The following is a 26,389-nucleotide window of genomic DNA, read 5'->3' as shown; positions in this document are numbered from 1 at the left end:
AGTAATTAAACAAGAAACTTTTAACGTTAAAGATCATTAACATTGGCAGGGGAACACTATGAAGGTGTAAAGAGGACTAGAGAATGTTCAAGGAAGGAACAAATGAAGGAGCCCCACTCCTGTAAGCTGGAGTCAAACCTTGTTGAAACAGTGTAATGTGGTGTGATGTGTGCTGGGAGCCCAGGTCTGGCCCGCCAGTCCAGGCTCCGGATCAACAGGAAACGCCCCTCCGGAGAGGTGCTGGGCCGAAGCAAGCAAGGTAGCAGGTTGGCAAGTGGGCGCCCAGGGGAGTCAGTGTCAAGAACCTACTCACCAGCAGGCTGATGCAAGCCTGAGGTGCGCAGGGTCCACGATGGGAGTGAGGTGGGCACTAGGCCAGGCTGGGGCTGCAAGCTCACAGGCATTGCTGGCCGTGGACACACAGTAGGGATAGAAGGCTAATGAGTGGCCCCATGCACGTGCGCCTGGCAGCAGCGCCGACGGAAAACGAGAAGTGAAGCAGAAGCTTTGGACCGGGAAGTTTCTTCGCCGGCAGTGTCACTCCAGCGCCATCTACTGACAAAGCTTAATATTGTTCTCACACTGCAAAGAAGAAATGTTTAAAGCGCCCATCCCACTGTGGCAGAGCAGGTAAGGAAGGGTAGATTTGGAGTGTGAGAGGCAACAAGTTGATAACTGTCACATCGATCAATAAGCACAATGGGAGAACAATCTGTGGTATGTTAGTATAATGGGACACCACTCAGCACTAAATAGAATGAACGACTGATATATGCAACGGCATAGATGGATTTCAAAAACAGCATGCCGAATGAGAGAAACCAGACAGCGGAGTACATACCGTGATATAAAATTCCAGAGTACACAAGCCTAATCTACAGGGACAAAAATGTCAGTCAGTGTTGCCTGAGGGTTTGGGGTGGGTGGTATCGACGGCAAAAGATCACAAAGGAATTTGGGAGGATGACGGAAATATTCCACGTCTGGCTTGTTGTAGTAGTTCCATGAGTGTATACATTTATCAAAATACATCAGACTGCACCCTTCAAATAGATGCACTTTATATAAGTCACACCTCGGTAATGTCTATTTTTCAAATATCGTCTGTAAGTGAGACGACTGGGAGTCTGTGGGATCTAGACTACCACGTCTTCCAAGTCCTGGGCCCTTGTAAATGCTGAGGCAATGGCCAGTTGAGAGGGAACAGGTTTGACAGAAACATTGGAAAACTTCTGTCTTTATTCCAGATTATTCCTGACATGCAGATGAGATGGTGTGGCTGGAAGAAAGTCACTCAGGAAACTCAGCTCAGAGGGTCTCTCAGAGAGTAGGCCCCTGCCTCTTTCCCTAGCTCAGCCATCATTAGTTCTGCATCTCCCATGGTTTGGCCATGGGCCCAAGCGGTGTGGGGGATGGTCACAAAGGGAGCTGCCCTTCAGGACTGGCCAGCCAACTAGGGGGGTTAAGGGATGCAGGAGGAGCAACCTGTTGAAGGAGAAAGAACTTGCTAAAGACCAGACAGCTTCTGAAAGTGTGAGGCATTATGGATTGACACAAAACAGTGACGATTGTAATTAATAAGTCTGATAATTACAAGAACAAGTTGGAAAGAAGGGGGAGAAGAAGCCCGGCGGGCAGCTCCTTTGTGAACAAAGCTTAATGACGGGCACTGACCCAGGAGCGAATGTTTGCTGGTGCTGGTGGTTGAGAGGAGAGTCTCTGGTCTTGATTCATTTGTGTGTTTACTTGCCTCAAAACTCCAGAGAGTGAGCAATAAAGAACATTGACTAAGATCCAGGAAAATCTATAAACTATAGGATGGTTATGAAAGTTTTCACCTCAACAAAATTAAGATATCTTGTAGGTTTGAACATTTATTTCACTTCCTAGGTCTCAGGCATATTGATGGCCCAGAGGGAGCTTACCAAACTTGCCTTATGAATGAATATGCACGATGAATGATTTCTCCTTCCAGCAAGAACATGTGCACATGAGGACTGGAAGGTTAGGCTGGGGCACCCTTTAACTCAGCACTCCCAGTGCTGGGGACCTACCCCAGTGAGCTCTCACATGGTGTTGCAACTGGGGATGGAGAGGGATGGTCAGTTCAGAACTGTCCACAAAGGTGGGGAGTTAGAGGAAACCTGGGCGTGTGCCCGTCACTGAAAGATGGATGAGTATCATACAGAGGAGATGCTCGGGGCAGGATCGAGTGAGAAGTTAGAAGCACAGACGACATACACGCACATAGATAGGTCTTTTTTTTTTAAAATATATTTTATTGATTATGCTATTACAGTTGTCCCATTTCCCCCTTCTCTCCCCTCCACCCTGTACCCCCTCCCATCCACATTTCCCCCTTTAGTTCATGTCCATGTGTCATATTTATGAGTTCTCTAGTTTCTACATTTCCTGTACTATTCTTGCCCTCCCCCTATCTATTTTCAACTTACATTCTATGCTACTTATTCTCTGTACCTTTTCCCCCTCTCTCCTCCTCCCACCCTCCTGCTGCTAACCCTGCATGTGCCCTCCATTTCTGTGGTTCTGTTCCTGTTCTAATTGTTTACTTAGTTTCTTTTGGTTTTGCTTTAGGTGTGGTTGTTGATATTTGTGAGTTTGCTGTCCTTTTACCATACATGTCTTTTCTTTATCTTCTTTTCTTAGATAAGTCCCTTTAGCATTTCATAAAATAAGGGCTTGGTGATGATGAACTCCTTTAACTTGACCTTATCTGAGAAGCACTTTATCTGCCCTTCCATTCTAAATGAGAGCTTTGCTGGATAGAGCAATCTGGGATGTAGGTCCTTGTCTTTCATGACTTGGAATATTTCTTTCCAGCCCCTTCTTGCCTGTAAGGTCTCTTTGGAGAAATCAGCTGACAGTCTGATGGGAACTCCTTTGTAGGTTACTGTCCCCTTACCTCTTGCTGCTTCTAGGATTCTCTCCTTCGTTTTTACCTTGGCTAATGTAACTATGATGTGCCTTGGTGTGTTTCTTCTTGGGTCCAACTTCTTTGGGGCTCTCTGAGCTTCTTGGATTTCTTGGAAGACTGTTCCCTTTGCCAGATTGGGGAAGTTCTCCTTTATTATTTGTTCAAATACGTGCTCAATCTGTTGCTTTTCCCCTTCCGATTCTGGTACCCCTATAATTCGGATATTGGAACGTTTAAAGGTGTCTTGGATGCTCTTAATCTTTTCCTCAATTTTTTGAATTCTTATTTCATCATGCTTTCCTGCTTGGTTGATTCTATCTTCCTTCTGGTCCACTGTATTGTTTTGAGACTCATATTCCTTCCTTTCACTATTGGCTCTCCTCCGCGTGTCTTCCTGCATCTGTTTTATGGTACTCTGCATTCTTTCATCTAAATTTCGTCCAAAATCCACCAGTTCCGTGAGCTTTCCGATCACCAGTGTTTTGAACTGCGCATCTGATAGATTGGCTAATTCTTGGTCGCTCAAAAGGAGTCCTGGGGGACTGATTTGCTCTGTTGAAAACATAGTTTTTTTTTCCCCCTGTCTCTCCTTTTTTTTTTTTTTTTGGTCTGGTTGCTCTTGTTACGGTGGGGGGCGGAGCCTTAGGTGCTCACCGGAGCTGGGCACCCTGGTCGCTAGATTGTGACGTTATATGTGGGGGCGGGGCCGGAGCGGAGCGGGGCGGGAGAAAACAGTGGCGGTAGTTCCGTTCCCCTGGACTCAGACCCTTGTCTGGGCTTCCGGGCCGTGAGTTCTGCCCTGGTCCACAATCGCTGCCCCTCTGGGTCTGCCAGCTGCAGCTTGCGTACTCAGGGATCACCGCTGCCTTCTTACGTGCTGGATGGCTTTTGCGCCGATTTCGAGCCAAACCTTCCCCCGACCTCCGCGCGCCGCCGACCCGAGCCAGCCCCGCGCCCGCTGGCTCGTCTTTTCCTACCAGTCCGGATGAACGCGTCTACTTCAACTTCTTGGCTGCCCGACTTCCATTCTGCCGGATCTGGGTGTTATTCTGATAGTAAATTATTATTGTAAATTATTGGTTTTCTAATCTTGGTTGTACAAGGAGGTACGGTGCGACCACCTATTCCTCCATCTTGCCGGAAGTCCAGATAGGTCTTAAAAACAGAGTGCTGGTTGAAAGGAATGAATAGAATCAAGTCTAGTGCATAATATGTATGAAAATTTAAAACAGGGCTCACTAAATAACACTACATATTTTGCAAGAATGCATGCACATATATATCAAGATATCTTGAGAGTCTTTTTTAGTGAGGGGAATCGAAATGAAAAATGGGCATAAAAGAATCACCTAATAGAACAAGTCTGGGGCCTTGCACAGGCCCGTGATAAAGCATGTTATGAACTGAGAAGAAATATTAACTCGGTCCTCTGCTCCTAAGGTGAAAACAAAAAGTTCTCCATCCCAAGATAAATGTACCCCACGTACAAACGGACCTCCACTGATCCACGTGGTATGAAGGCAAACTGAGATGCCCAAACCAGGTGTTCGGATTGTATGAAAGAACTGGGAACACAGAACATCTCAGGAATGTTCCAGTGACACCATCGTCAGGCCGGAGCTGTCTCGCACTCCCATGCTGGTCTCTGCCCAGGGTGACAGTCACCAAGGCTGCTGGAGCAGGATGGCGTGTGTCTGTGTGTGCATCGGCGTCCAGGGTGGAGGTGTGGGCACGAATAGATGTCATCAGAATTCAGAGTCCACTCAGCTTTACGCCCTGTGGAGTCTCTCTCTCTCTCTCTCTTTTTTTTCTGTAAAAATAAGTCTCCATTTATCTTTAGTGGGAGAAGTGGAAATGGAGTCATACCCTAAACTCAGGCAACAAGGTAACCGTGATGTGGGGGTGACTGAGAACCCCCTCTTGGGAAAGAGGCCTTAACCTGAGGGAGGTGCCCCTCCAGGCCACAGAGGTCATCATCCGGTGCCTGGTGGTCATCATCCGGAGTTTCCCAAGTCCACCACGCCACCAGGATGCAGGGTACCAAATTCTCAGGAGTTCTGGGATGGGACAGGTATCCCCCAAGGCAGGGATGTTACCTCCATTTTAAGGAAAAAGAAACTCCATCCAGACAGGGGCAGACACTCGCCCAGGGCCAGACGGCCTTGGAGTAATAACACCAGGACCAGGATTCCTGGCACCTGGTTCTGCGCTCTTCCCACGAAATGACTACATTGGAAAATGGGATGGGAATATAAGGGGACATGGATGTAATGACAGAAGCCACAACCAATCCTTCAGCCTGGAGTATTTTAGTCTATAGAATCTCACCGTTAACACACATCTTCCTGGCCCTATCTTGGTCCCACGTGAATCTGCCCTGCCCCCTCCAGCATCTGCCCTGAGGCCCTTCAACAGGCAGAGAGGTATATTTTTCAGTGGGCAGGTCATGCTGCTTTATTTAGCAAGCCCTGAACTCTCAGTGGCTTTGCATAATAAAGGCTTATTTACATTCATGTCCTGTTTGGATAAGGGTCCGGTCACTGTTCTGGGCATTTGTACTCTGAGCAGTGATGTAGGAACATCTTGTACCCGTGTCCTAAGAGAAACACTGCTTCCAAGCTCACTGAGAGAGGGAAAGTAAGAACTGGAAGAGCCCTGGCTGGTGTGGCTCAGTGGACTGAGTGCTGGCCTGCAGACCTAAGGGTCGCTGGTTCGTTTCCCAGTCAGGGCACATGCCTGGGTTGTGGGCCAGGTCCCCAGTTAGGGTGATGTGAGAGGCAACCGATTAATGTATCTCTCACACATCGATGTTTCTCTCCCTCTTTTTCCCTCCCTTCTCCTCTAAAAATAAATAAATAAAATCTTTGTTTTAAAAAAAGTGTGTATAGAGTGTAAAGGGACAGCAGCTAGGAACAAGGAATGGCATTTATGACCAAGGTAGACCGGGGTACCCACAAAGCAGACTGGAAGGAGGTGAACAGCCCTGAGCAGCCCTGGAAGCTAGAGAAAACCCAGCAGCCGGGGAGTTGCCGAACCCCAGGGAAGAGAGGGTGGGAAGGTGCAGGGAACGATCAGAGAGGTGTAATAGGACTTTCTGCATTTAACCAGAGGATGGTGAGAGCAATTTCAGTGCATGGTTGGTCAGGGGCTAGGAGTGACATGTCTAATAAATCCTCAGAGTACCCGTATCTTGTCTCCTTTCTAAGGGGAGCCGAGGTAAGCTGCCTTGCACTTGAACCCCTCCTGCACTGGTGAGTGAAAGAAAATTCTCTCAGTGGTTGAAATAATCCACTAAACTACCCACCCTCATGGGCGTGCTTTAGGAGGTCTGGGAGACATCTATAATTGAGTCAGGGCACTGTAACCAAATCCAATCAAGGAACGCCCTAGAGGTGGCAATAAACAGAGCAGTGCAGCGCTGCGTGTGTCCATACCTTCAGGGACAGGCAGCCTTGGGAGGCCAGGAGCCCTTGTTCAGCAGCGCTCTCTGCCGAGCATCCGGCAGAGCTTTCAGCCTGCTCTTGAGTCTCAGCCTGGAGGGAGGGCCCTCCCTCCCCGCTTCTTTTTGTAAAATTATGCTCACGCTGCACAGAACCGCTCTTTGCCTGAGGCATGAGAAGGCGCCCAGAGAGGTTATCTTAAGAAACAGTTTCTCAGCATCTTCTGGTTTGAATGGGTTTGAACTAAAATGAATTGGAAGTTTTCTCCACTTAGGTCCAAGATTGTGTGAAGCTGTGGGAGGCCTGGAGCTTTAGGTGCTGGGAGCAGGCTTACTCTGCCTGCAAGTCATTTGCAGATGGTCTCCAATCTAAAATATAGGCCTGGGACCCACCAACCTTGGGGGCCTCCCCCCTCTGCTAACAGTTGGGGTAGAGGCCAATGCACCTGGCTCTCAGTGACTCTCCAGTGCTTGGGCACAAATGGCAGCAAAGGCAGAGCCCCAACCCAGAGCACCCCTTATTCTGTGCCCAGGTGTTTTCCCTGTGGTTATGGCAGACAGCGGGGGTCCTGAGTACCCGGTGGGGGAGGGAGGAGAGCCGATAGTCCCCCACCCGGTCCTCAGCCCCTCCCCCGGGGCAGTCCCCCCATCCACTCAGTTTATTTGCAGGGAACAAACCAATTTGCTTCCTTCAGAAAAGTAAACAAATAAAATTATTAAACGCCTACAGCCACAAACTCTACCTTCATGGCGCTTACAGTCTAGGGCAGAAGACATACATACACCTTATATGGACTCTGAGTTCCAACTATTCACAGAAGAGGAACAAAGGGAATCCTGATCTAAGTGATCTCATCAATATCCCCCAAACAATAATTCTTGCTGGAAGTCCAGAACGCTCTGAGTGCGCACACAGCGCGGGCACGCGGAGGAGCTGCGGCGGGCGGGCAGGCCAGCCCTCACACAGCAGATTGCCTGGCACAGGACCGGGCACTCGATCACTTTCTAAATGAATGAATGGCTAAACGCAGGAGCGTTTACTAAATATATCCATCCAATTAGACTGTCGAGGACAATTCATGGTGGAATTCAAGTCAGTTTTAACGGGTAAGTGAAGCTGTGGAAATTTTAAGAGCAAGTGAGTGAAGCGGCTCCAAAGACTTCATGGCTGGAAGGTTAACAATATTTGGAATGAAATGACTACCAGGATTATGCAAATTCATTTTGAGGGCTGCAGTTCACTTAACTAGAACACTATGGCTAAATTAAGCAGAGTGTGGCTCTGTGTCCCCAGTGTAGAGACCTGCTAATGATTATACCCAGCACTGATGGAGGAGGAGACTGAATGGCTGAGAGGGGGCCAGGTAGCTGCACCACCACACTGGCTTCTATGTACTATTTCCCACTACATAGACCATTTAGAAAAGGAACTTATTCCATACGTATTTATCATTTTTTCCACTTAGAGTCTTTGATATAAGCCATGGTTTTCCTTGATGTTGGGGAGAAAAAATTACAGTCAGAATCCTTGGTGAAGGGACCAAACATAAGAAACGGATCAAGGATTACCAGGAGCTACCCCTTGGGGCTGATTCAGAGGCAGGGCAGCCCGGGTCTGCCAGATGCTACTCATTTCCAATTCTGGAGAGCAGTATGCAGGCAGGGGGCAGGCGAGAAATGGGTCAGAGGTGAAGATGACATCTTAGTTGCCCGAGGGTCACATTTCCAAGGTTCACACAAGAGGGAGAGTGGGAGGGCAGACCTGGCCACCATCCATGGCTTAGACATTCATTTGGCAAGTTTTAACCCAAACGAAGATTTCAAAAATAACCAAAATAACTGTTTCCTATTTAAAAGGAAATGTTAAGTTGGGAGCAAGGCTTGATACATTGTTCGAGCTGATTATGGATGAATCTGAACGTGTGCCTTGGTGTTCCGGGTGCCCAGGCCAGCTGGAGGAATCAGAGGAGGGTGAGGCCAACAGTACGTCCTTATGCTCCCAGTGGACTGACCAAATTAGTTGCTTAATTGTAGATTATTAAAATAAAGGCGTACTTATTGGGGTGTAATTTCCCCTCTAAAATAGCGATCCCTCTATCCTCATCCTCACATTTCCCACCTTTAGTCCCAGGGAAGTGGACGGGCAAGGGGGAGGCTGCCCCTAACCATGGCTGTCCGCTGCAGGGGCCTCCCCCCTAGTCATTTATGGGCTTCAGGGAAGCCAAGGTGTCAAATGTCTGAAAGCGTCCTCGGAAAAGGGTGGACACCACAGGGGCCCTGCCCTCGACCACTGCCTAGTCTTTCTGGCCTCTTTGCCCTTCCACAGCCTGTTTCCAGAGGCAGACACCTTACTGAACTCCACTGACCGTCTCTGCACAAGCACCAGAGCCCCGTCGTACATTTCCAGAGAGGCTGGGAGGGGGTGCTTGCATCCTGTTGGTTCACTCACGACAAAAGTAATGGGGTCTTATTAATCACAGGACCAAGAGCCTCTTCTTCCTTATGGAGCAAAGTGTTCCAGTACCAGAAACATTTTTCAGTGAGGAATTGCTGACAAGGGCACGATTATTTTTATGTCTTTAGAGAGAACTTGTGGGACGCATTCATCAGCCCGAAGGCAGGGCGATCCGAGGGCGCTTCAGCAGCCCCACCTGTCACCGCCTGGCCCTTCTCGGAAGCAGAAAGCCTCTTCTGGTCTGGTTCCCTCCCTTCCCTTAATTGCTACCCCAGAAAACTCCGTAAGCATGGGTACTTGAACAGGATGCTCCAGGTGCCATCTTAATTGCCATGGCCAAGGTTCCAAATGAGCCGGCCCCTAGGAAGGCCGGGTTCTGTTTTAAAAGGACTTACAAAGCAGCAAATCTGAAACCTGGAACTTAGATGCTTACTTAGTCTCACAGAAATGCTGAATCACAGCCTCCCGAGGTGGAACCCAAGACAGCTATATTTTTAACAAGCTATAGAGTTGATTCTGATGGCCAGCCACATTTGAGAGCCACTGATACAGATTCAAATTAGGGTATAAATGGCCTGCTTTTGCCATCCCATATGACCAAGTATGCATGCTGATACTGGATGCAGCGAAGATTATTTCAGGGGTGGATTCAGTTTATGCCAATATTTCTAATTTAACCATTGTTGCAGTAGGATGACTTAACAATTATTCTACTCTAATGCGGGAATTTCTCAATCTGTTTTTTATTTTTCATATACGGCATAACAGACTCATGCCAGGTGCCCTGCACCGAGTCGTACATTCCCATGCCAAACCACGTTTAATGCTTGTTCGAAGCTTTAGAGATAGCATCGCTGAAAAGCCCAGCTGTGACTGCTTGCTCCGTTAGTTTTCGGTTGTGCGCATCAAACATCTCACCATGGGTGATGTCAGACAGCCATTGGTTAATATTTCCTTGGGCCGGCTGATGTGTATGTTCAAGTCTCCTGAAGTTTACTTCCTACTTCAATCAGTTTGTAAAAATGTCTATACTCAGTGGACACAGCACACTAGCAAAGGTGCCACCTAAGATTTTGTTTCTTTTTCTTAACCTTATGCACACATCCCATAGAGCGGTAACTCCCCAACTCTAGTATACACAGTAATCACCTAAAAGGGGGCGAAGGAGCGTTTACAAGTGCAAATTCCTGGTCCACACACTTATGGACTAAGTTACGACATAAGACCCAGAAATCTGCATTTTTACAAATCCCTCCAAAAAATGAGGTACACTGAAATTTTTGTGCACTGAAATATTATTTGTGCACCGAAGTAAATACTGAAGTATTATTTACATTCTAGTGCTCACTTTGAATAACTCTGATATAGATGGTGTGCAAACCACACTTTGAGAAACAAGAATTCCATGTAAGCCCTGGCTGGTGTGGCTAGGTGGACTGAGTGCTGGCCTGTGAAGCAAAATGTCACAGGTTCAATTTCCAGTCAGGGCATGTGCCTGGGTTTGAGGCCAGGTTGATGTATGTTTCGCACATTAATGTTTCTCTCCCTCCCTTCCCATCTCTCTAGAATAAACAAATAAAATATATATTTTTTAAAAAGGCCCTGGCTGGCATGGCTCAGTGGATTGAGTGCAAACCTGAGAACCAAAGGGTTGCCAGTTCGATTCCCAGTCAGGGCACATGCCTGGGTTGTGGGCCAGGTCCCCAGCAGGGAGCATGTGAAAGGCAACCACACATTGATGTTTCTCTCCCTCTCTCTCCTTCCCTTACCCTCTCTTTAAGGATAAATAAATAAAATCTTTTAAAAAATGCTCATGTAAGAGTTGTTAAAGTGGTAACTGTCACCCATCTGAAGACAAGATTTTACACAATGCATAGAACACTCTCACCCAGGAAAAGTAGCATCGTGGACCTACCTCCACGGTCACTTACATTCTTGGCAGAACCTTGCAGCCCTGGATGAGTCATGGTTAGAATGCAACCCCTGATGTGGTTTTCTAGTCTCATCACAGGTCCTGGATGTCTCATAGTGATCATTCTTTTCAACTCCTTTTGTTTCTTCACACACAGAACTTCAGGGTAACTCCTTTGTCTTATAACATTAAAACACGATGAATATTTTCATTTAAATGTCATTAGGGCTGTTGGTATGGTTTATTTACTATGTGTGATTGTGTTACGGGTTTTGAAGCCCTGGGTAGACTCCCCCTCCCTCACATCTGTCACGTTTATAGTAGGCCTCTCTTCTGCGTGTCTGTGACTTGTAGTTCTGGCGTCCTCACCACCACGTTGGTTCTATAGGATGTCTTTACTGTGTAAACGATACTAAAAGTGGACACTTCCTTTCTAACTGGTCTGTATCACACTCATTTATAATTTTCCCTCGTGTGGATTCTCTGATGAGTGTGTTTTGAAGCCTGAAAGGAACCCTTATTGACTCATCTCATTTACAGGGTCTCTCTCCTCTCATGAATGCCAAGTTCTGCACCCGAAGAAAAATGCCTACCACACTCACCACATTCACATGCATTCGTCCTGAATGGAGGGTAGAATGAAGGACAAGAGTGGAGTACCCAGAGAAGCCCTTACTATGCTCACCGTACAGATAGTTTCTCTCCTGTGTGGACTCTGATGAACTCAAAGGTCCACAGCTCTACAGTAACTCTTACCAGCCTTCCCTCCTGTATAGGGTTTCTCTTCTGCAAGGACACTTTCATGATTGCAAATATTCTTGTACCGACTGATACCCATGACCCCACTCATCACATTTGTAAGGCTCTTCTACTGTATCAACTCCAGGATGAATTCTGATTAAACTCTTAAGACATTCTTTACATATACAGTCCTATGTGGATTGTCTGATGAATTCAAAGATTCATACTCTTGATGAAGCCCTTACCATATTCAAGCATGTACTGCATAGAGATATATTGGTGGAGAGTTAGAATGGGTAGAGATGTATTCGCTTATTGTCTAGTCAGTGCACATGAAGATTCTTCATGGTGCCCAAGCACCGTCTCTTCCTCTTCGGGTTAAGCAACCATTTCTGTTCTGTGGTTTTATCAAATGCACACTGTTCCTGGCTAACCTGTAGTCAGACTCTCTCCATAGCTTCTAACTCTGGAAACCACTGACCTTTCTCTATGTCTGTACTTTTGCATTTTCCAGAATGTCATATAAATGGAGTCCAATAGAGTGTAACCTTTGGAGACTGAGCTCTTTCACTGATCATAATACAGCTGAGGTTCATTCATGCTGTTGCATGCATCGGTCATTTGTTCCCTTTTATTCCTTTAGGTGGGTGCAATTTGTTTATTGATTTACCCACTGAAGGACATTTGGGTTGGTTCCTGAGTTGGGTAATTATGAATAATGCTGCTATAAACATTCATGTACAGGTTTGCATGTGATTTTGAGTCTTCATTTTTCTAGGATAAATATCTAGAAGTGGAATTGCTGGGTCAAATGGTGGATGTTTAACTTTTTAAGAAACTGCCAAACCACTTTCTAGAATGGCTGTAACATTTTGCATTCTCACCAGCAACGTATGTGAGTTCCTGTTCCTTTGCACCCTTGCTAATATTTGGTTTGATCAGTATTCTAAAAATTTAGTTCATCTAAAAAGGGCATGTGGTAGGAAGCTTCTGACATGGCCTCCCATGGTGCCTCCAGGTAACCACACCTTTGGATAATCCTCTGGAGTTTGGGCTGGACCAAACAGCTTACTTCTAACAACTAGAGTAAGAAAGGCTAACAACACAGCCCTTTTTGCCCTCAGGTGACTGAATCCGGCCAATATAATCATGCTTGGAAGTGGATCTTCCCCAGGCGAGCCTTCATTTGAGACTGCCAGCCCACTCACTCAGCACCTTAATTGTCCATGCTGTTCTATTCTTCTACGTGATCCTTTTGCCTGTATGGCACTGTCTTGACTACTTTAGATTATCTTAAAATCAGATATGAGTTCTCCCTCTTTGTTTTTTTTTCTTCTAAAAATTATCTTTAGTCTAGTTCCTTTACCTTTAAAGTTTTAGTTTGGAATTGCATTAAAACCTGTATGTCAATTTGGGCAGAACTGACATCTTAACTATATTGAGTCTTTCAGTCCACGAGCATGGCATGTCTCCTCATTCGGTTAGTTCTTCTCTGAGCTCCTCCACTAGCACTTTGTAGTTAACATACAGAACCTGCACGTATTTTGTTGTGGTTATACTTCCCTTCTCTTTTGGCACTATTACAAACAGTTCTGTTTTTTAAATTTTGGTCCCCAAGTCTTCATTGCTAATGTGTATACAGTAGGTTTAGTATATTGTATCTTGTACCCTCCGACTTTGCTAAGCTTGTTAGTTCTAGGAGCATTTTTAATAGATGTTAAAATAGATTCTTTGGGATTTTTTACGTAGACCATTTATATCATCTGTGAATACTTTTACATCTCCCTTTTCAACCAGAACGCCTTTTGGTTTTCTTTAGCTTCATTGCATTTGCTCAGTCTTCCAGAGCCACGTCCACTAGGAGCAGTGACAGGAGACATCCTTGCCTGAGGCTCCAGTCTTACAAGGAAAGCATCCCATCTTTCACCACCCAGTATGACATTAGCTGTACTTTTGTGATGATGATCTTGACCAGACTGAAGAAGTTCCCTTATATTCCTAGTTTGCTGAACTTTTATTATGAATGTATACTAAATTTTGCCAAGTGCTTTTCTGTATCTATTGTTATCATCATGTGGCTTTTCTTGTTAAGTATATTCCTGTAGAGAATTACCTTGATTTTCAAGCATTTGACTAGTTTTTGAATTCCTGGGATAAACACCATTCAGTTCTTCTGTGTTATCTTTTTATATACTGCTGAACTTGATTAGCTAGTATTTTGTTAAGGAATTTTTGCATCTATATTCATGGGAGATATTGGTCTGTAGTTTTCCTGTACTCTATTGAATCTTTATATGAGGGCTCTGTTGACTTTTTAAAAAAGATTTTATTTATTTATTTAGAGAGAGGGGAAGGGAAGGAGAAAGAGAGAGAGAGAAACATCAATGTGTGGTTGCCTCTCATGTAGCCCCACCCTAGGGACCTGGCCCGCAACCCAGGCATCTGCCCTGACTGGGAATCCAACTGGCGACCTTTTGGTTCACAGGCTGGCACTCAGTCCACTGAGCCACACCAGCCAGGGCTGTTGACTTTTCAAGAACACTATATAAATGAAATACAGTGTGTAATCTTTTGAAAATGACTTTTTTTTCACTTAGCACACTTCCTTTCAGATCCAAGCTTCGTATGAATCAATTGTTTGTTCCTTTTTAATTGCTGAATAGTATTCCATAACACGGAGGAACCACTGTTTAAGCTTTCACTGACTGAAGGACATTTGATATGGGAAGGTTCTAATTTGACTTAGTGTTTAGGCTATTCAGTCATGAGGGGGGATAGTTGATTATATTAGTGTAACAACAGTGGAGGTGGTGAAGAGTGCTTGGATCCTGGATCCGATTTGAAAATAGGTCTGACAGGTTTGCTGAGGGACTGACCTGGGGGTGAGAGAAAAGGAGGCAGGGAGGACTCCAAGGCATTTGGCCTAAGCAACTTGAAGAGTGGAATTTCCATTTTATTAAGAGGAAGAGAGAACTAGAGGAAAATCAGGTCTGGAAGGGGAAAAGGGAAAATCAAAAGATGGTAATTCCTACTTTTTAGATCAGCAAATAAAAAATATTAGGAGCAGTGAGACTGTGAAGAACTGGAATTCTCATAAGAATGCAAATTGACTCAAACTTCTCAGGAGGGCAATCTGACAATAAATATATAATCTCTGATCTACCAATTCCTCTTCTATAAATTTTTTCTACAGAAATGTTGGAACTAAAAATATTCAGAATTCTAAGCATAAGGACAGTTATTTCAGCATTATTTATAACAGAGAAAAACTGGTATCTTAAATATCCATCAATAAAGTACTGGTTAAAAAATTAATTTCAAGCCCTGGCTGGCGTAGCTCAGTGGATTGAGCACAGGCTGGGAACCAAAGTGTCCCAGGTTCGATTCCCAGCCAGGGTACATGCCTGGGTTGCAGGCCATAACCCCCAGCAACCGCACATTGATGTTTCTCTGTCTCTCTCTCTGTCTCCCTCCCTTCCCTCTCTAAAATTAAATAAAAATAAATAAAATATTTTTAAAAAATTAATTTCAGTACATCAATACATCATACAATGGAATATGACGCAGCCACTAACAAGACTGAAATGGCTCTAAATAATAAAGAAAAGATTTAAATGGGTCTAAAATTTTTGAGATGTAAAGATATGTAACATAACTGAAAGGAAGGCACAGAGCTCATTTTTGTAAAACAAACAGATAAATACACACATAGATACAAAATAAACACAGGCATATCTCATCTTATTGCACTGCTTTATTGCACTTACCAGGTGTTGCGTTTTTTACAAGCTGAAGGCAACACCTTCCACCAACAAAAAGATTATGACTCATTTTATTGTTACACTCACTTTATTATGGTGGTCTGGATGCAGAACTGCAGTATCTCCTTTTGGGGTGATGAAAATGCTTTGGAACTTGACAGAGAAGGTAATTATACAATCCTTTGATGTATTAAATGCCACTGAACTGTACAAATTAAAATGGTTGATTTTATGCTATGTGAATTTTATCTCAAAAGAAAAAAAAGAAATACAAGTGGGGGAGGGGAAACAGATTTTTATTAGGCAGCAACATTTTTCTTTCTTCAACAGTGATTGAGAAACTCTGTGGTTTGAATCTCAAGCCCCTCCTTAGTAACACTTTTAGAGCCCACAGCTTTTAACCACCCAGGAAACAAAAATTCTCTAAAGAGTAGTTGTCCCCATCCACTAACACCAGGTCGCCGTAGATCTCCAGCTCACCTCTTTGTACGGGGCCCTCTGTGCAGGGTCCAGTTGCCCTCACTCCTCCTTGGTTAGGTCCATGGCCACATCCTTGAACATACAGGTTCCTAAAACACCAATGAACAGCAATCCCTCTTCAGTAAGCAAGCATCTACCCCAGTGATGGTGGTGCAAAGGGTAAACTTGGCAACACTGAGAAAGGTAGACAGAATAAAAGACACTTCAGATTTCTGCCCAAGCCATAAGAATCATTAAAAGGAACAATAAAAAAATTTTTAAATACATATATCTTAAGAGTGGTTCACTAATATTAATAATATGAAGATCTCTTAAAAATCAAATTAAAGAAGATAAAACGCTCTGGTTAAAAATGATCTGAATGAGTAATTCGTAGAATAAAAACAAATGGACATGAAAGGAAGGATGGGCTGCCTCACAAATTAGCAAAGAAATGGTCATTCAGGTACCAATGAAACATTATTTCCCCCTATTCGTTGAGCAAAGATTATGACTTATAATATCCACGACTAGTAAGAGTGTAAGGAAACAGGTGCCCTCAGACACTGTCAGAAGTATGAGGTGGCACAGTCTTTCTGGGAGAACAGTTTGGCAGCGTTTACCAAACATAGCCTTCGACCCAGCAATTCTAGTTCTAGAAATTCATCCTCATTAAGATAACTAATAACTTCCTTGCTGGTAAATTCAGTGGACAGTTTTCCATCCTCTTTATGCTCGACTCCCCGGCATTATTTGGCCCTGCCGCCCACCTGGTCTTCCTCGAAACTCTCCTCTTAGAGTCTGGATCCATAGTGACCCGGTCTTCTCCTGCCTCTCTGATCACTCTTTGTCAATCTTCTTCTCTACTCAGCTTATCAATGTTGGGGTTCCCTGGCTCTCTTCACATTCTCCTGATGTGATTTCATCCATTCTCATAGCTTCAAATGCCATCTGAAGGCTGACAACTCTAAAATGTACACCAACAGCCAAGCCCTCTCGTTAGACCCACAGTACCAAACCCAAGAATCTACTTGAACATCTGGTGTGAAGCACAGTGCCTCATCTGTGGCGGGTAGTCAATAGATACCTACCAGGTGAAATAAATATCCACTTGGATATCTCAAAGGCATCTAAATCATCTTACTCAATTCTGACTTTATCTCCTTTCCAAACCTGCTTCTTTCCCACTGTTCCCTGCCTCAGGAAACCACACCTCAACCACTCGGATGTTCAAGTTGGAAAAATAAGTCATGTTTGACTTCTCTCGCATCCCTGACTCTCATCCCTCACTAAATCATGGACAACTTTGAGGGGTTCAAGACTTCAGTGGAGGAACTGACTGTACATGTGGAAATAGTAGGAGAACCAGAATCAGAAGTAGAGCCTGAAGATGTGACTGAATTGCTGAAATCTCGTTATAAAACTTTAACAGATAAAGAGTTGTTTCTTATGGATGATTAAAGAAAGTGGCTTCTTGAGATGGAACTGACTCCAGGTGAAGATCCTGTGAAGATTGTTGAAATGGTAATAGAGAAGTTAGAATATTACATAAACTCAGTTGATACAGCAGCAGCAGGATTCAAGAGGACTCCGATTTTGAAAGAAGCTCTACTGTGGGCAAAATGTTATAAAATAGCATCACATGCTACAGAGAAATCATTCATGAAAGGAAGTCAGTCACCAATAAGGAAAACTTCATTGTGATCTCATTTTAAGAAACTGCAACAGCCGCCCCAACCTTCAGGAACCACCCACCACCCTGATCAGTCAGCAGCCATCAACCCTGAGGCAAGACCCTCCACCAGCAAGAAGATTACAACTTGCTGAGGGCTCAGATGATGGTAACCATTTTTAATTGAGGTATGTGCATTGTTTTTTAGACATAATGCTATTGTACACTTAATAAACTACAGTATAGTATAAACATAATTTTCATATGCACTGGGAAACCAGCTAATTCATGTGATACCCTTTATTGTGATATTCACTTTATTGACGTGGTCTGGATCCAAATCTACAGTATCTCCAAGGTACGCCAATATCTATCACCCGAAGAGATCCCACACATACTTTCTCAACTGCTGATGGGAAAGCAAACAAAAATAAGTCAGTAAGTATACAGAAATTTGGAACAAGTCAGATCTTATGGACACTTACAGAAGTTGGCACCTACCGTTAGAGACTATACGAGGCCTGTCCAGAAAGTATCCAGCCACATGCTATGAAAAAGAGAGACACTTACTGAAGAAGATACAAGAAACACTGTCCATAGGACAATGACACCTCAGTCCCCTTCAAAGTAGGCACCTTGGGACCTCATACAGCTCTCCATGTGTCTCTTCCACTGTTCAAAACACTCTGCAAATCCTTTGTTGGAATTGCCAACAGCTACCTTGTTGTATTTTCCTGAATCTCATCAACAGCCTGGAATCTCTTCCCTTTCAAAGAGGATTTTAGTTTTGGGAAAAGCCAGAAGTCACAGGGCGCCAAATCTGGGCTGTAGGGGGGCTGAGTCACCTGGGTGATTTGATGTTTCACCAAGAAACTCTGCACAAGATGTGATGCATGAGTGGGCTCACTGTTGTGATAAACCTGCCAATCACCAGTTGCCTATAGCCATTTTCATGCATCTCTCCTCTGAGGAATGTTCAAGATTAATGCAAAATTGGATGCAGATTTGTTGCTCTGCTGGCTCAGTCATTTTGAATGTGACGGCCACACAGTACACATGCTCACTCAACAGGGTCTACATCCCCACTGACTAGTACAGTGAAGTCATCATTGTTCATGCATGTGCATTGCAGTCCACTCTCTTTGGCTGCCAGGTTACATCGATTTTGGGCAAACCATTCTCATTATATTAACAATGGCCAGACTTTTTCCAGACAAGCCTCGTGTATCATCATTCTCCTCCTGAGTTTCCATTTCCTGTGGAGCCTGACCCCATAAACCCACACTCTCCATTCTTCCATAATTCTCACCTCTCTCCTCAAACATCTGGAACACCACCTCCATGGACAAAGTCCTTGATGGCACTACATGTACTGCCATGATTCAAACCCTAGATGGGAGAGACAAAAGTTAATTCCCATTTCTCCTGAAATGGTGGATAAAAGTCACAGTCAGAAGAATCTCTTCTGAGGATTAATCTCTTTACCCTTCCCCTTTTCCTAGAAAAGATGGACTGAATGACAGGAAAGCAACACTCTTTCAACAGGTATTCTGTGAACTCACCAGCACCTGTAGCCCTTGGTTAGCCTTTTGTAGTTGTTGTTGTGCTTTTTTTAATCCTCACCTGAGGCCATTTTTCCATTGCTTTGAGAGAGAGAGAGACAGACAGACAGACAGACAGACAGACATTGACTGGCTGCCTTCTCCTACACACCCCAACCAGGAATTGAACCCACAACCTGAATTTATGCCTTGACTGGGAATGGAACCCATAACTCTTCAGTCTACCAGATGATGCTCCAACCGAGCCACTTTGACCAGGGTGTAGAATTTTAACCAGGGCTGCTGGAAACTGAGACAGGCGGGAATATGTAAGAGGGACCCACAAGCTGAATTACAGGGTCTTCCTGGAGAAACACCAAGAGCTCCCTCAAAAAAGTAACGATCACAAGTTGAAATTTCACTTTGCATTCACTCCTCAGAAAGGACAACACAAACCAACTTTTTGTTTTAGGTAAAGTACAACACTATGCTGAAAAAATAAATCAAATTTCAGGTAAAATTGCAGGGAGTTTGAATACTATCTATTCCACTTACTAGCTGTGCGATTTGAAGCCGGTAACTTCTTCACATAGTTACATCATAGAGTAACGGGTATAAATAAATACCACTCTTAAAAGTGCTTAATAGTGTCTGACACTGGATACATTGGTTCTCTTCCCTGCCGTCGAAGGGGGTTTGCTGCCCTCTGAGAGCGAAAAGGCTCCTAAAAGGGGGCGTGGCACAGTTCAACTCACTGGCATGAGTTTCCTCCAGGTAACTGCACACACTACCTGCAACACAGAAATGCAGACTAACCCACTACTGGCCCTCCAGACCCTGGGCTCCACACTAGGGCAGCGGAAGCCCTGCCCTTCCCTGGCTAGCTCTGAGCCAAAAGCCCCCGTGCATAGGGAATACCTACAGTTTTACTTCTTTCACATGCACCAATAAGCCGGTCTTTGCTCTTCAACTTTCACGGGATGCTGGCGCCAAACCAGCCAAAGCACTGAGAACACTGCCCATCCAGCGCAGTGCAAGTGTATGGAAGCATTGATTCGGCCAGATTTCCCAGGGTCCGCAGAAATTCATCGAGGACTACATTTCCCATAAGGCTCTTGGAGCTTGGGTCCCAACGGAAGGAGAGGTTTCCTGTTCATCCACTGGAGGTTTCCAGTTTGGTCTCTCTTGAGCTTTTTGGAGAGCTCTGGTCATGCTGAAGAGAAAGATGTATGTCATTTTTACTTAATACAGACATAACATATAGAGGACATGTGCCATAAGACATGGCAAATAGGAACCAGGAGGAAAATACACCAAATATGGTTTCTCCTCTCATTTTCTTTTTTTTTTAAAAAGACTTAATTAAACTTTAGTAACAGAATAACGAATATATTTCAACTGTAAGTAGTTTAAATATATAAATTATATAAATTAATATATTAGAGCCTGTCAAAAAGGGTGTTTGTTTCAGACAGCCTAGTTATGTTTCATAGGTTTTTTTACAATCGTGTTGTAAGGCAACAGCAAGAGGCCAATTTCAACTTCATTCAGGGAGAAAGACTTTATATAGGAAAAGAGAAGGGTTACATAATCGTTATTTGCTAGCCACTACAATAAAAGGGAAGTCTATCTGACAGGCATCAGGGTAGGTGGACTAGTTTCTAAAACAAGTCTTAATCCCATTAAAGTAATTTAAAAATTGCTTACCATCAATGGTAATTTTCCCAAAAGGAAGTCATGAATTCTAGCATGCAAAAAAAAGTGTTCCAGACAGATTTGGGACAATTTCTCTTTTACAAGTTTCTTCAGACCTTTCCCTGCCTCCCACCCCACTACTTGAAACATGTGTGTGTGCTACAAGGCCTATTGTAAGCATATATCTAATATTCATTCATCAAAAACATGTTGAGTTAGCTCCTGTTTGGATAGAGCTGAGAATGGTTTTGGTTTTCTTCTTGCCAAAATTTCATACAGCCTAAGACAATGAGGTCACTGACAAAGGTGCTCTGGGTGACAGTATATGCTTTTCCAGTACTGGAAATACATTTTAGTGTATTCTACAGTATTCCTTCTTACCCTTATGAAAGGGGGTAAGTTAATTTATGGAATTGACTTACATGCCTCCTGATATATTACAATGAAAATTCTTTTTTTTTAAATTTTTTTAAACAGATAAATTTTTTTAAAAGATTTTATTTATTTATTTTTTTCAGAGAGGGAAGGGAGGGAAAGAGAGAGAGAGAGAAACATCAATGTGCAGTTGCTGGGGGTTATGGCCTGTAACCCAGGCATGTGCCCTGACTGGGAATCGAACCTGGGACACTTTGGTTCCCAGCCCATGCTCAATCCACTGAGCTATGCCAGCCAGGGCCGAAAATTCTTATTTTAGTATATGTGCTGCTGAAGCGAGCACTGAAAATTCTTATTTTATTCCTTATTCCCACAGCAGACCACTTCATGCTTCTTGTCAACTTGACCCACACAGCTGCTCTCTCACGGGGTGTAACATCGTACTGGCGACAGCAGAGCCCCCTTCTCCCTCTTAAAATGTGTCTTCTTCTTTTAGTCTTTTTTTTTAAGTACATTTTATTGGTTATGCTGTTACAGTTGTCCCATTTTTTTCTTCCCTTTATTCCCCTCCACCCTGCACCCGCCTCCCACCAGCATTCCAGCATTCCCTCCCACCTTTAGTTCATGTCCATGGGTTGTACTTATAAGTTCTTCGGTGTCTACATTTCCCATAATATTCTTAACCTTCCCCTGTCTATTTTGTATCCACCATTTACACTACTTATTCCCTGTTTCCTTCCCCCCATTCTCTGCTCTCCCCTCCCTGCTGATAACCCTCCATGTGATCTCTATTTCTGTGATTCTGTTCCTGTTCTAGTTGTTTGCTCAGTTTGGGGATTTTTTGAGAAGTAGTTTAGAGTTGCAGATGAGAGCCATGGACATGGGAAGGGGAAATAGGATGGGAATGGAAGCACTGAGTAGAGCAAAATGAGGATTTCATATAGGGAATAAGAAAACTGTTGAGCTGGAAAAAAGGAAAATCTTGTGACTATGAAGAAAAGAATATCCTGTGTGGCTGGCAAACTGATTCTGAAGACAAGACCAAAAGAAGGCTTAAGAAGTTTTTGAAGTGATTGCAAAAGTGAAACTAGCCTATACCCTCCAAAGTAACTTGGAAAGTGTTAAAGAAAAAAAGATATTTGTGACACTTGTTAAAGAATATATGCAAGGCAGACTTTATTTGGGACTTACATAAGTATAGGCACTGCTAAATGGGATTTTAGTGGAGGATAGAAGATTAAGCTCAACTCCAATACAGAACAGACAAGTGGGAATCTATAGCCTAAGGAGCAGAGCAGCTATCAGTGGATGGAAAGTTAATAAGAGGAAACACCAGAAGTAAGGAGAGGGTTGGTTCTGGCTAAATCTACCTACAGGATTCTTGCTGAAGACAGGCCAGTGTGATCAGACATCACCTAAAAGGATGGCAGAGAATGAAGAACTGGTCAGGTATCAAGGGTAGGGGGTTCTGGTTAAACTGACTTAGCAGGGTTCTTGCTACAACTGAATTTTACACAGAAGTGCACAATGGGCCTAGGAGAGGGTTCAGGAGCCTAACTAAAGTTTGGTGAAAGAATCTGTCAACTACAAGAAAAAAAGTTCTCATCTGGATGGCTAAACAAGGTAATTTTACCAAACACTCAAAGAAGAACTAACACTTATCCATCTCAAACTATTCCAAAAAATTTAAGAGGGGAAGACCCCCAAGCTGATTTTTACAAGACCAGCATTGCCCTAATTCCAAACCCAGAAAAAGAAAGAAAATTATAGGCCAACACCCCTGAAGAACATAAATGCTAAAATTCTCAACAAAATATTATCAAACTGGATCCAGCAATACATTAAAAATATCATACACCCCGATCAAGTGGGATATATTCCAGGGATGCAAGGTTGGTACAATGCCTGCAAATCAATTGACATGATATACCACATAAGCAAAATGAAGGATAAAAACCACATAATCATATCAATAGATGCAGAAAAAGCATTTAATAAAACCCAGCACTGATTTATGATAAAAACTCTCAGCAAAGTTGGAATACAGGGAATATACCTCAATGTAATAAAGGCCACATATGAAAAACCCACAGCCTACATCATACTCAATGGGCAAACTAAAAGCATTTTCCTTAAGATCAGGAGCAAGATAGGGTGTCTGCTTTCACCTCTCTAATTCAACATAGTACTGGAAGTCCTAGCTACTGCAATCAGACAAGAAGTGGAAGTAAAAGGCATCCAAATTGGAAAGAAAGAAGCAAAACTGTCAGTATCTGTAGACGGTATGAAACTGCATCTAGAGAACCCTAAAGATTCCACCAAAAGCTACTAGAACTGATAAATGAATTCAGTAAAGTACCAGAACACAAAACAAATACCCAAAATCAGTTGCATTTTTATACACCAACAATTAAGGAAAACTAAGAAAACAATCCCATTCACAATTGCTTAAAAAATACCTAGCAATAAAATTAACCAAGGATGTAAAAGACCTGTACTCAGAAAACTATAAGACACTGAAGAAAGATATTGAAGAAGATACAAGTAAGCGGAAGCATATACTGTGTTCATGGATAGGAAGACTTAACATCATTAATATGTCCATACTACCCAAACCAATCTGTAGACTCAACACAATTTCTATCAAGAGACCATTTGCAGACTTCACAGAAATAGAACAAATATTCCAAAAATGTATATGGAACCATGAAAGTCCCCAAATAGCCACAGCAATCTTGAAAAAGAAGAAACTTGGAAGAATCACACTGCCTGATATCAAACTATACTACAAGACCATAGTAATCAAAACAGCATAGTACTGGCATAAAAACAGACATGTAGATCAATACAACAAAATAGGGAACCTAGAAATAAACCCACACCTTTATGGTTAATTAACATTTGACAAAAGAGGCAAAAACAAAATCATACAATGGGTAAAGATAGTCTATTTAATGAATGGTGTTGGGAAAATTGGACAAATATGTGCAAAAAAAAAATGACCACCTCCTTACACCATACACAAGGATAAACTCAAAATGGATTAAAGACTTAATGTTAGACTCAAAACCATAAAAACCCTAGAAGAAAAACACAGGCAGTAAAATATCTGATATTTCTCATAGCAATATTTATTGATATATCACTTTGGGCAAGGGAAATGGAAAATTAAACAAATGGGACTATGTCAAACTAAAAAGGCTTTGCATAGCAAAGGATACCATCAACAAAATGAAAAAGAATGAATGGAAAAACATAATTACCAGTGATATACATCTGATAAGAGGTTAATATCCAAAAATTTATAAAGAACTTATAAAATACTGCCATGGCTGGTGTGGCTCAATGGATTGAGTACCAGCCTGAGAACCAAAGGGTCACTGGTTTGATTCCCAGCCAGGACACATGCCTGGGTTACAGGCCAGGTCCCCAGTAGGGGGTGTTTGAGAGGCAACCACATATTGATGTTTCTCTCCCTCTCTTTCTCTCTCCCTTCTCCTCTCTCTAAAAAAAAGTAAATAAAATCTTAAAAAAAAAAAAGAACTACCTTTCGCTCAGGCCCGTGGCCTCAACAGGATGGGCAAGTGTCGCGGTCTTCGTACTGCCAGGAAGCTCCGGAGCCACCGTCGAGACCAGAAGTGGCATGATAAGCAATACAAGAAAGCCCATTTGGGCACAGCCCTGAAGGCCAACCCTTTTGGAGGCGCTTCTCATGCAAAGGGAATTGTGCTGGAAAAAGTAGGCGTTGAGGCCAAACAGCCAAATTCTGCCATCAGGAAGTGTGTCAGGGTCCAGCTGATCAAGAATGGCAAAAAAATCACGGCCTTTGTCCCCAATGATGGTTGTTTGAATTTTATTGAGGAAAACGATGAAGTTCTGGTTGCTGGATTTGGTCGAAAAGGTCATGCTGTTGGTGACATTCCTGGAGTTCGCTTTAAGGTTGTCAAAGTAGCCAATGCCTCTCTTTTGGCCTTATACAAAGGCAAGAAGGAAAGACCAAGATCATAAGTTTGATGGTGAAAACCCAGTAGTAATAAATTTTCATATGCTAAAAAAAAAAAAAAAAAAAGAACTTATAAAACACCAACGCCCCCCCCGCAACAATCCAATTAAAAATGGATGAAGGATCTGAACAGACACTTCCCCAAAGAGGACATACAGATGGCCAATAAACATGAAAAGATTATCAATGTCACTAATCATCAGAGAAATGCAAATTAAAGCCACAATGATATCACTTTACACCTGTCAGAATGGCTATCACCAATAAATCAATAAACAAGTGCTGGTAAGGATGTGAAGAAATGGGAACCCTTTTGTGTATTGTTGGTGAGAATGAAGATTGGTACAGGTGCTGTGGAAAGTAGTATGGAATTACCTCAAGAAAATTAAAATTGGAACTGCCTTATGACCCAGAGATTCTACTTCTGGAGAAACCCAAAACACTAATTCAAAAGGATATATGCATCCTTATGTTCACTGCAGTGTTACTTACAATCACCAAGATATGGTAGCGGCCCAAGTGCCCATCAGTAGATGAGTTGATAAAAAAGTAATATTTACACAATGGAATACTACTCAGCCATAATAAAGGAAATCTTACCCTTTGCAAAAGCATGGGTTGATCTGGAGAGCATTATGCTAAGTGAAATGAGCCAGTCAAAGACAAATACCATATGATTTCACTCATATGTGTAATCTAGTGAATAAAATAAAATAAGAAACAAAATAGAAAGAGACTCATAGATAGGGAACAGACAGCCGTGAGAGGGAAGGGCAGTTGCAGAGCTGGGTGAAAAAGGTGAAGGGGTTAAGCAAAACAAACCAACTCAAAGACACAGACAAGAGTGTGGTGAATACCAGAAGGGAAGGGGGTTGAGGGGAGGTAGAAGAGGGTATAGAGTGCATAATGGTGATGGGAGGAGACTTGATTTGGGGCAGTGAACACACAGTACAATATATAGATGATGTATTATAGAACTATACACCTGAAACCTATATAAATTTATTAACCAATGTCACCCCAATAAATTCAATAAAAAATAAAAATATAAGTCTTTGATAGCAGAAAAGATATCATTTAGATCCTTAAGTTCTAGTATGCTTGTGCAAAAAAAGCACTATCAATTTACAATCATTATTCAACATTACTTTTCAAAAAAAAATAGCTAATGAAAGAAACAGTGCATCATAGTTGTAACTGAGCTTAAACTTGAAAGGAAGAGGTATGATTTCTGAACTTAAGTTCAAGCTGTTATGGCAACATTCAAGAAAAGGCATAAAGGGGCTTTGATATTACTAAGGAATATTGTGGACAGCAATAAAAACTTTAGCTTAAATAGTGGGTGGCTCATCCTTTCAAGGGGATATGTGGTACTAACAAAATGTCACATTCCAAAGAAAT

General features: G+C 43.0%; 1 protein-coding gene and 1 long non-coding RNA gene across 3 annotated transcripts; one reads left to right on the top strand and one right to left on the bottom strand.

Moving 5' to 3' along the window:
• Positions 1-15,223: 15,223 nt before the first annotated feature.
• Positions 15,224-20,252, bottom strand: LOC118500584. 2 transcript variants are annotated; one of them, XR_004903157.1, is made up of 3 exons: positions 19,838-20,252; positions 18,684-18,763; positions 15,224-15,812 (listed from the first exon to the last, which is right to left on the bottom strand). It is a non-coding gene; the product is annotated as an uncharacterized LOC118500584 (long non-coding RNA). The 2 variants fall into 2 exon arrangements; XR_004903156.1 differs by lacking the exon at positions 15,224-15,812 and adding an exon at positions 17,339-17,783.
• A 4,282-nt stretch (positions 20,253-24,534) lies between these two features.
• LOC114496537 (40S ribosomal protein S23-like) lies at positions 24,535-25,035 on the top strand. The gene has a single exon (XM_036025840.1). It carries the CDS (start codon positions 24,562-24,564, stop codon positions 24,991-24,993), a length of 432 nt encoding a protein of 143 aa, XP_035881733.1. The 5' UTR covers positions 24,535-24,561; the 3' UTR covers positions 24,994-25,035.
• The last annotated feature ends 1,354 nt before the right edge of the window (positions 25,036-26,389 follow it).

This window comes from Phyllostomus discolor, chromosome 5, assembly GCF_004126475.2.
Source record: "Phyllostomus discolor isolate MPI-MPIP mPhyDis1 chromosome 5, mPhyDis1.pri.v3, whole genome shotgun sequence".
Taxonomy (NCBI): Eukaryota; Metazoa; Chordata; class Mammalia; order Chiroptera; family Phyllostomidae; genus Phyllostomus; species Phyllostomus discolor.
The sequence above is the reverse complement of the archived record's forward strand: the minus strand, read 5'-3'. Positions and strand labels throughout refer to the sequence as shown.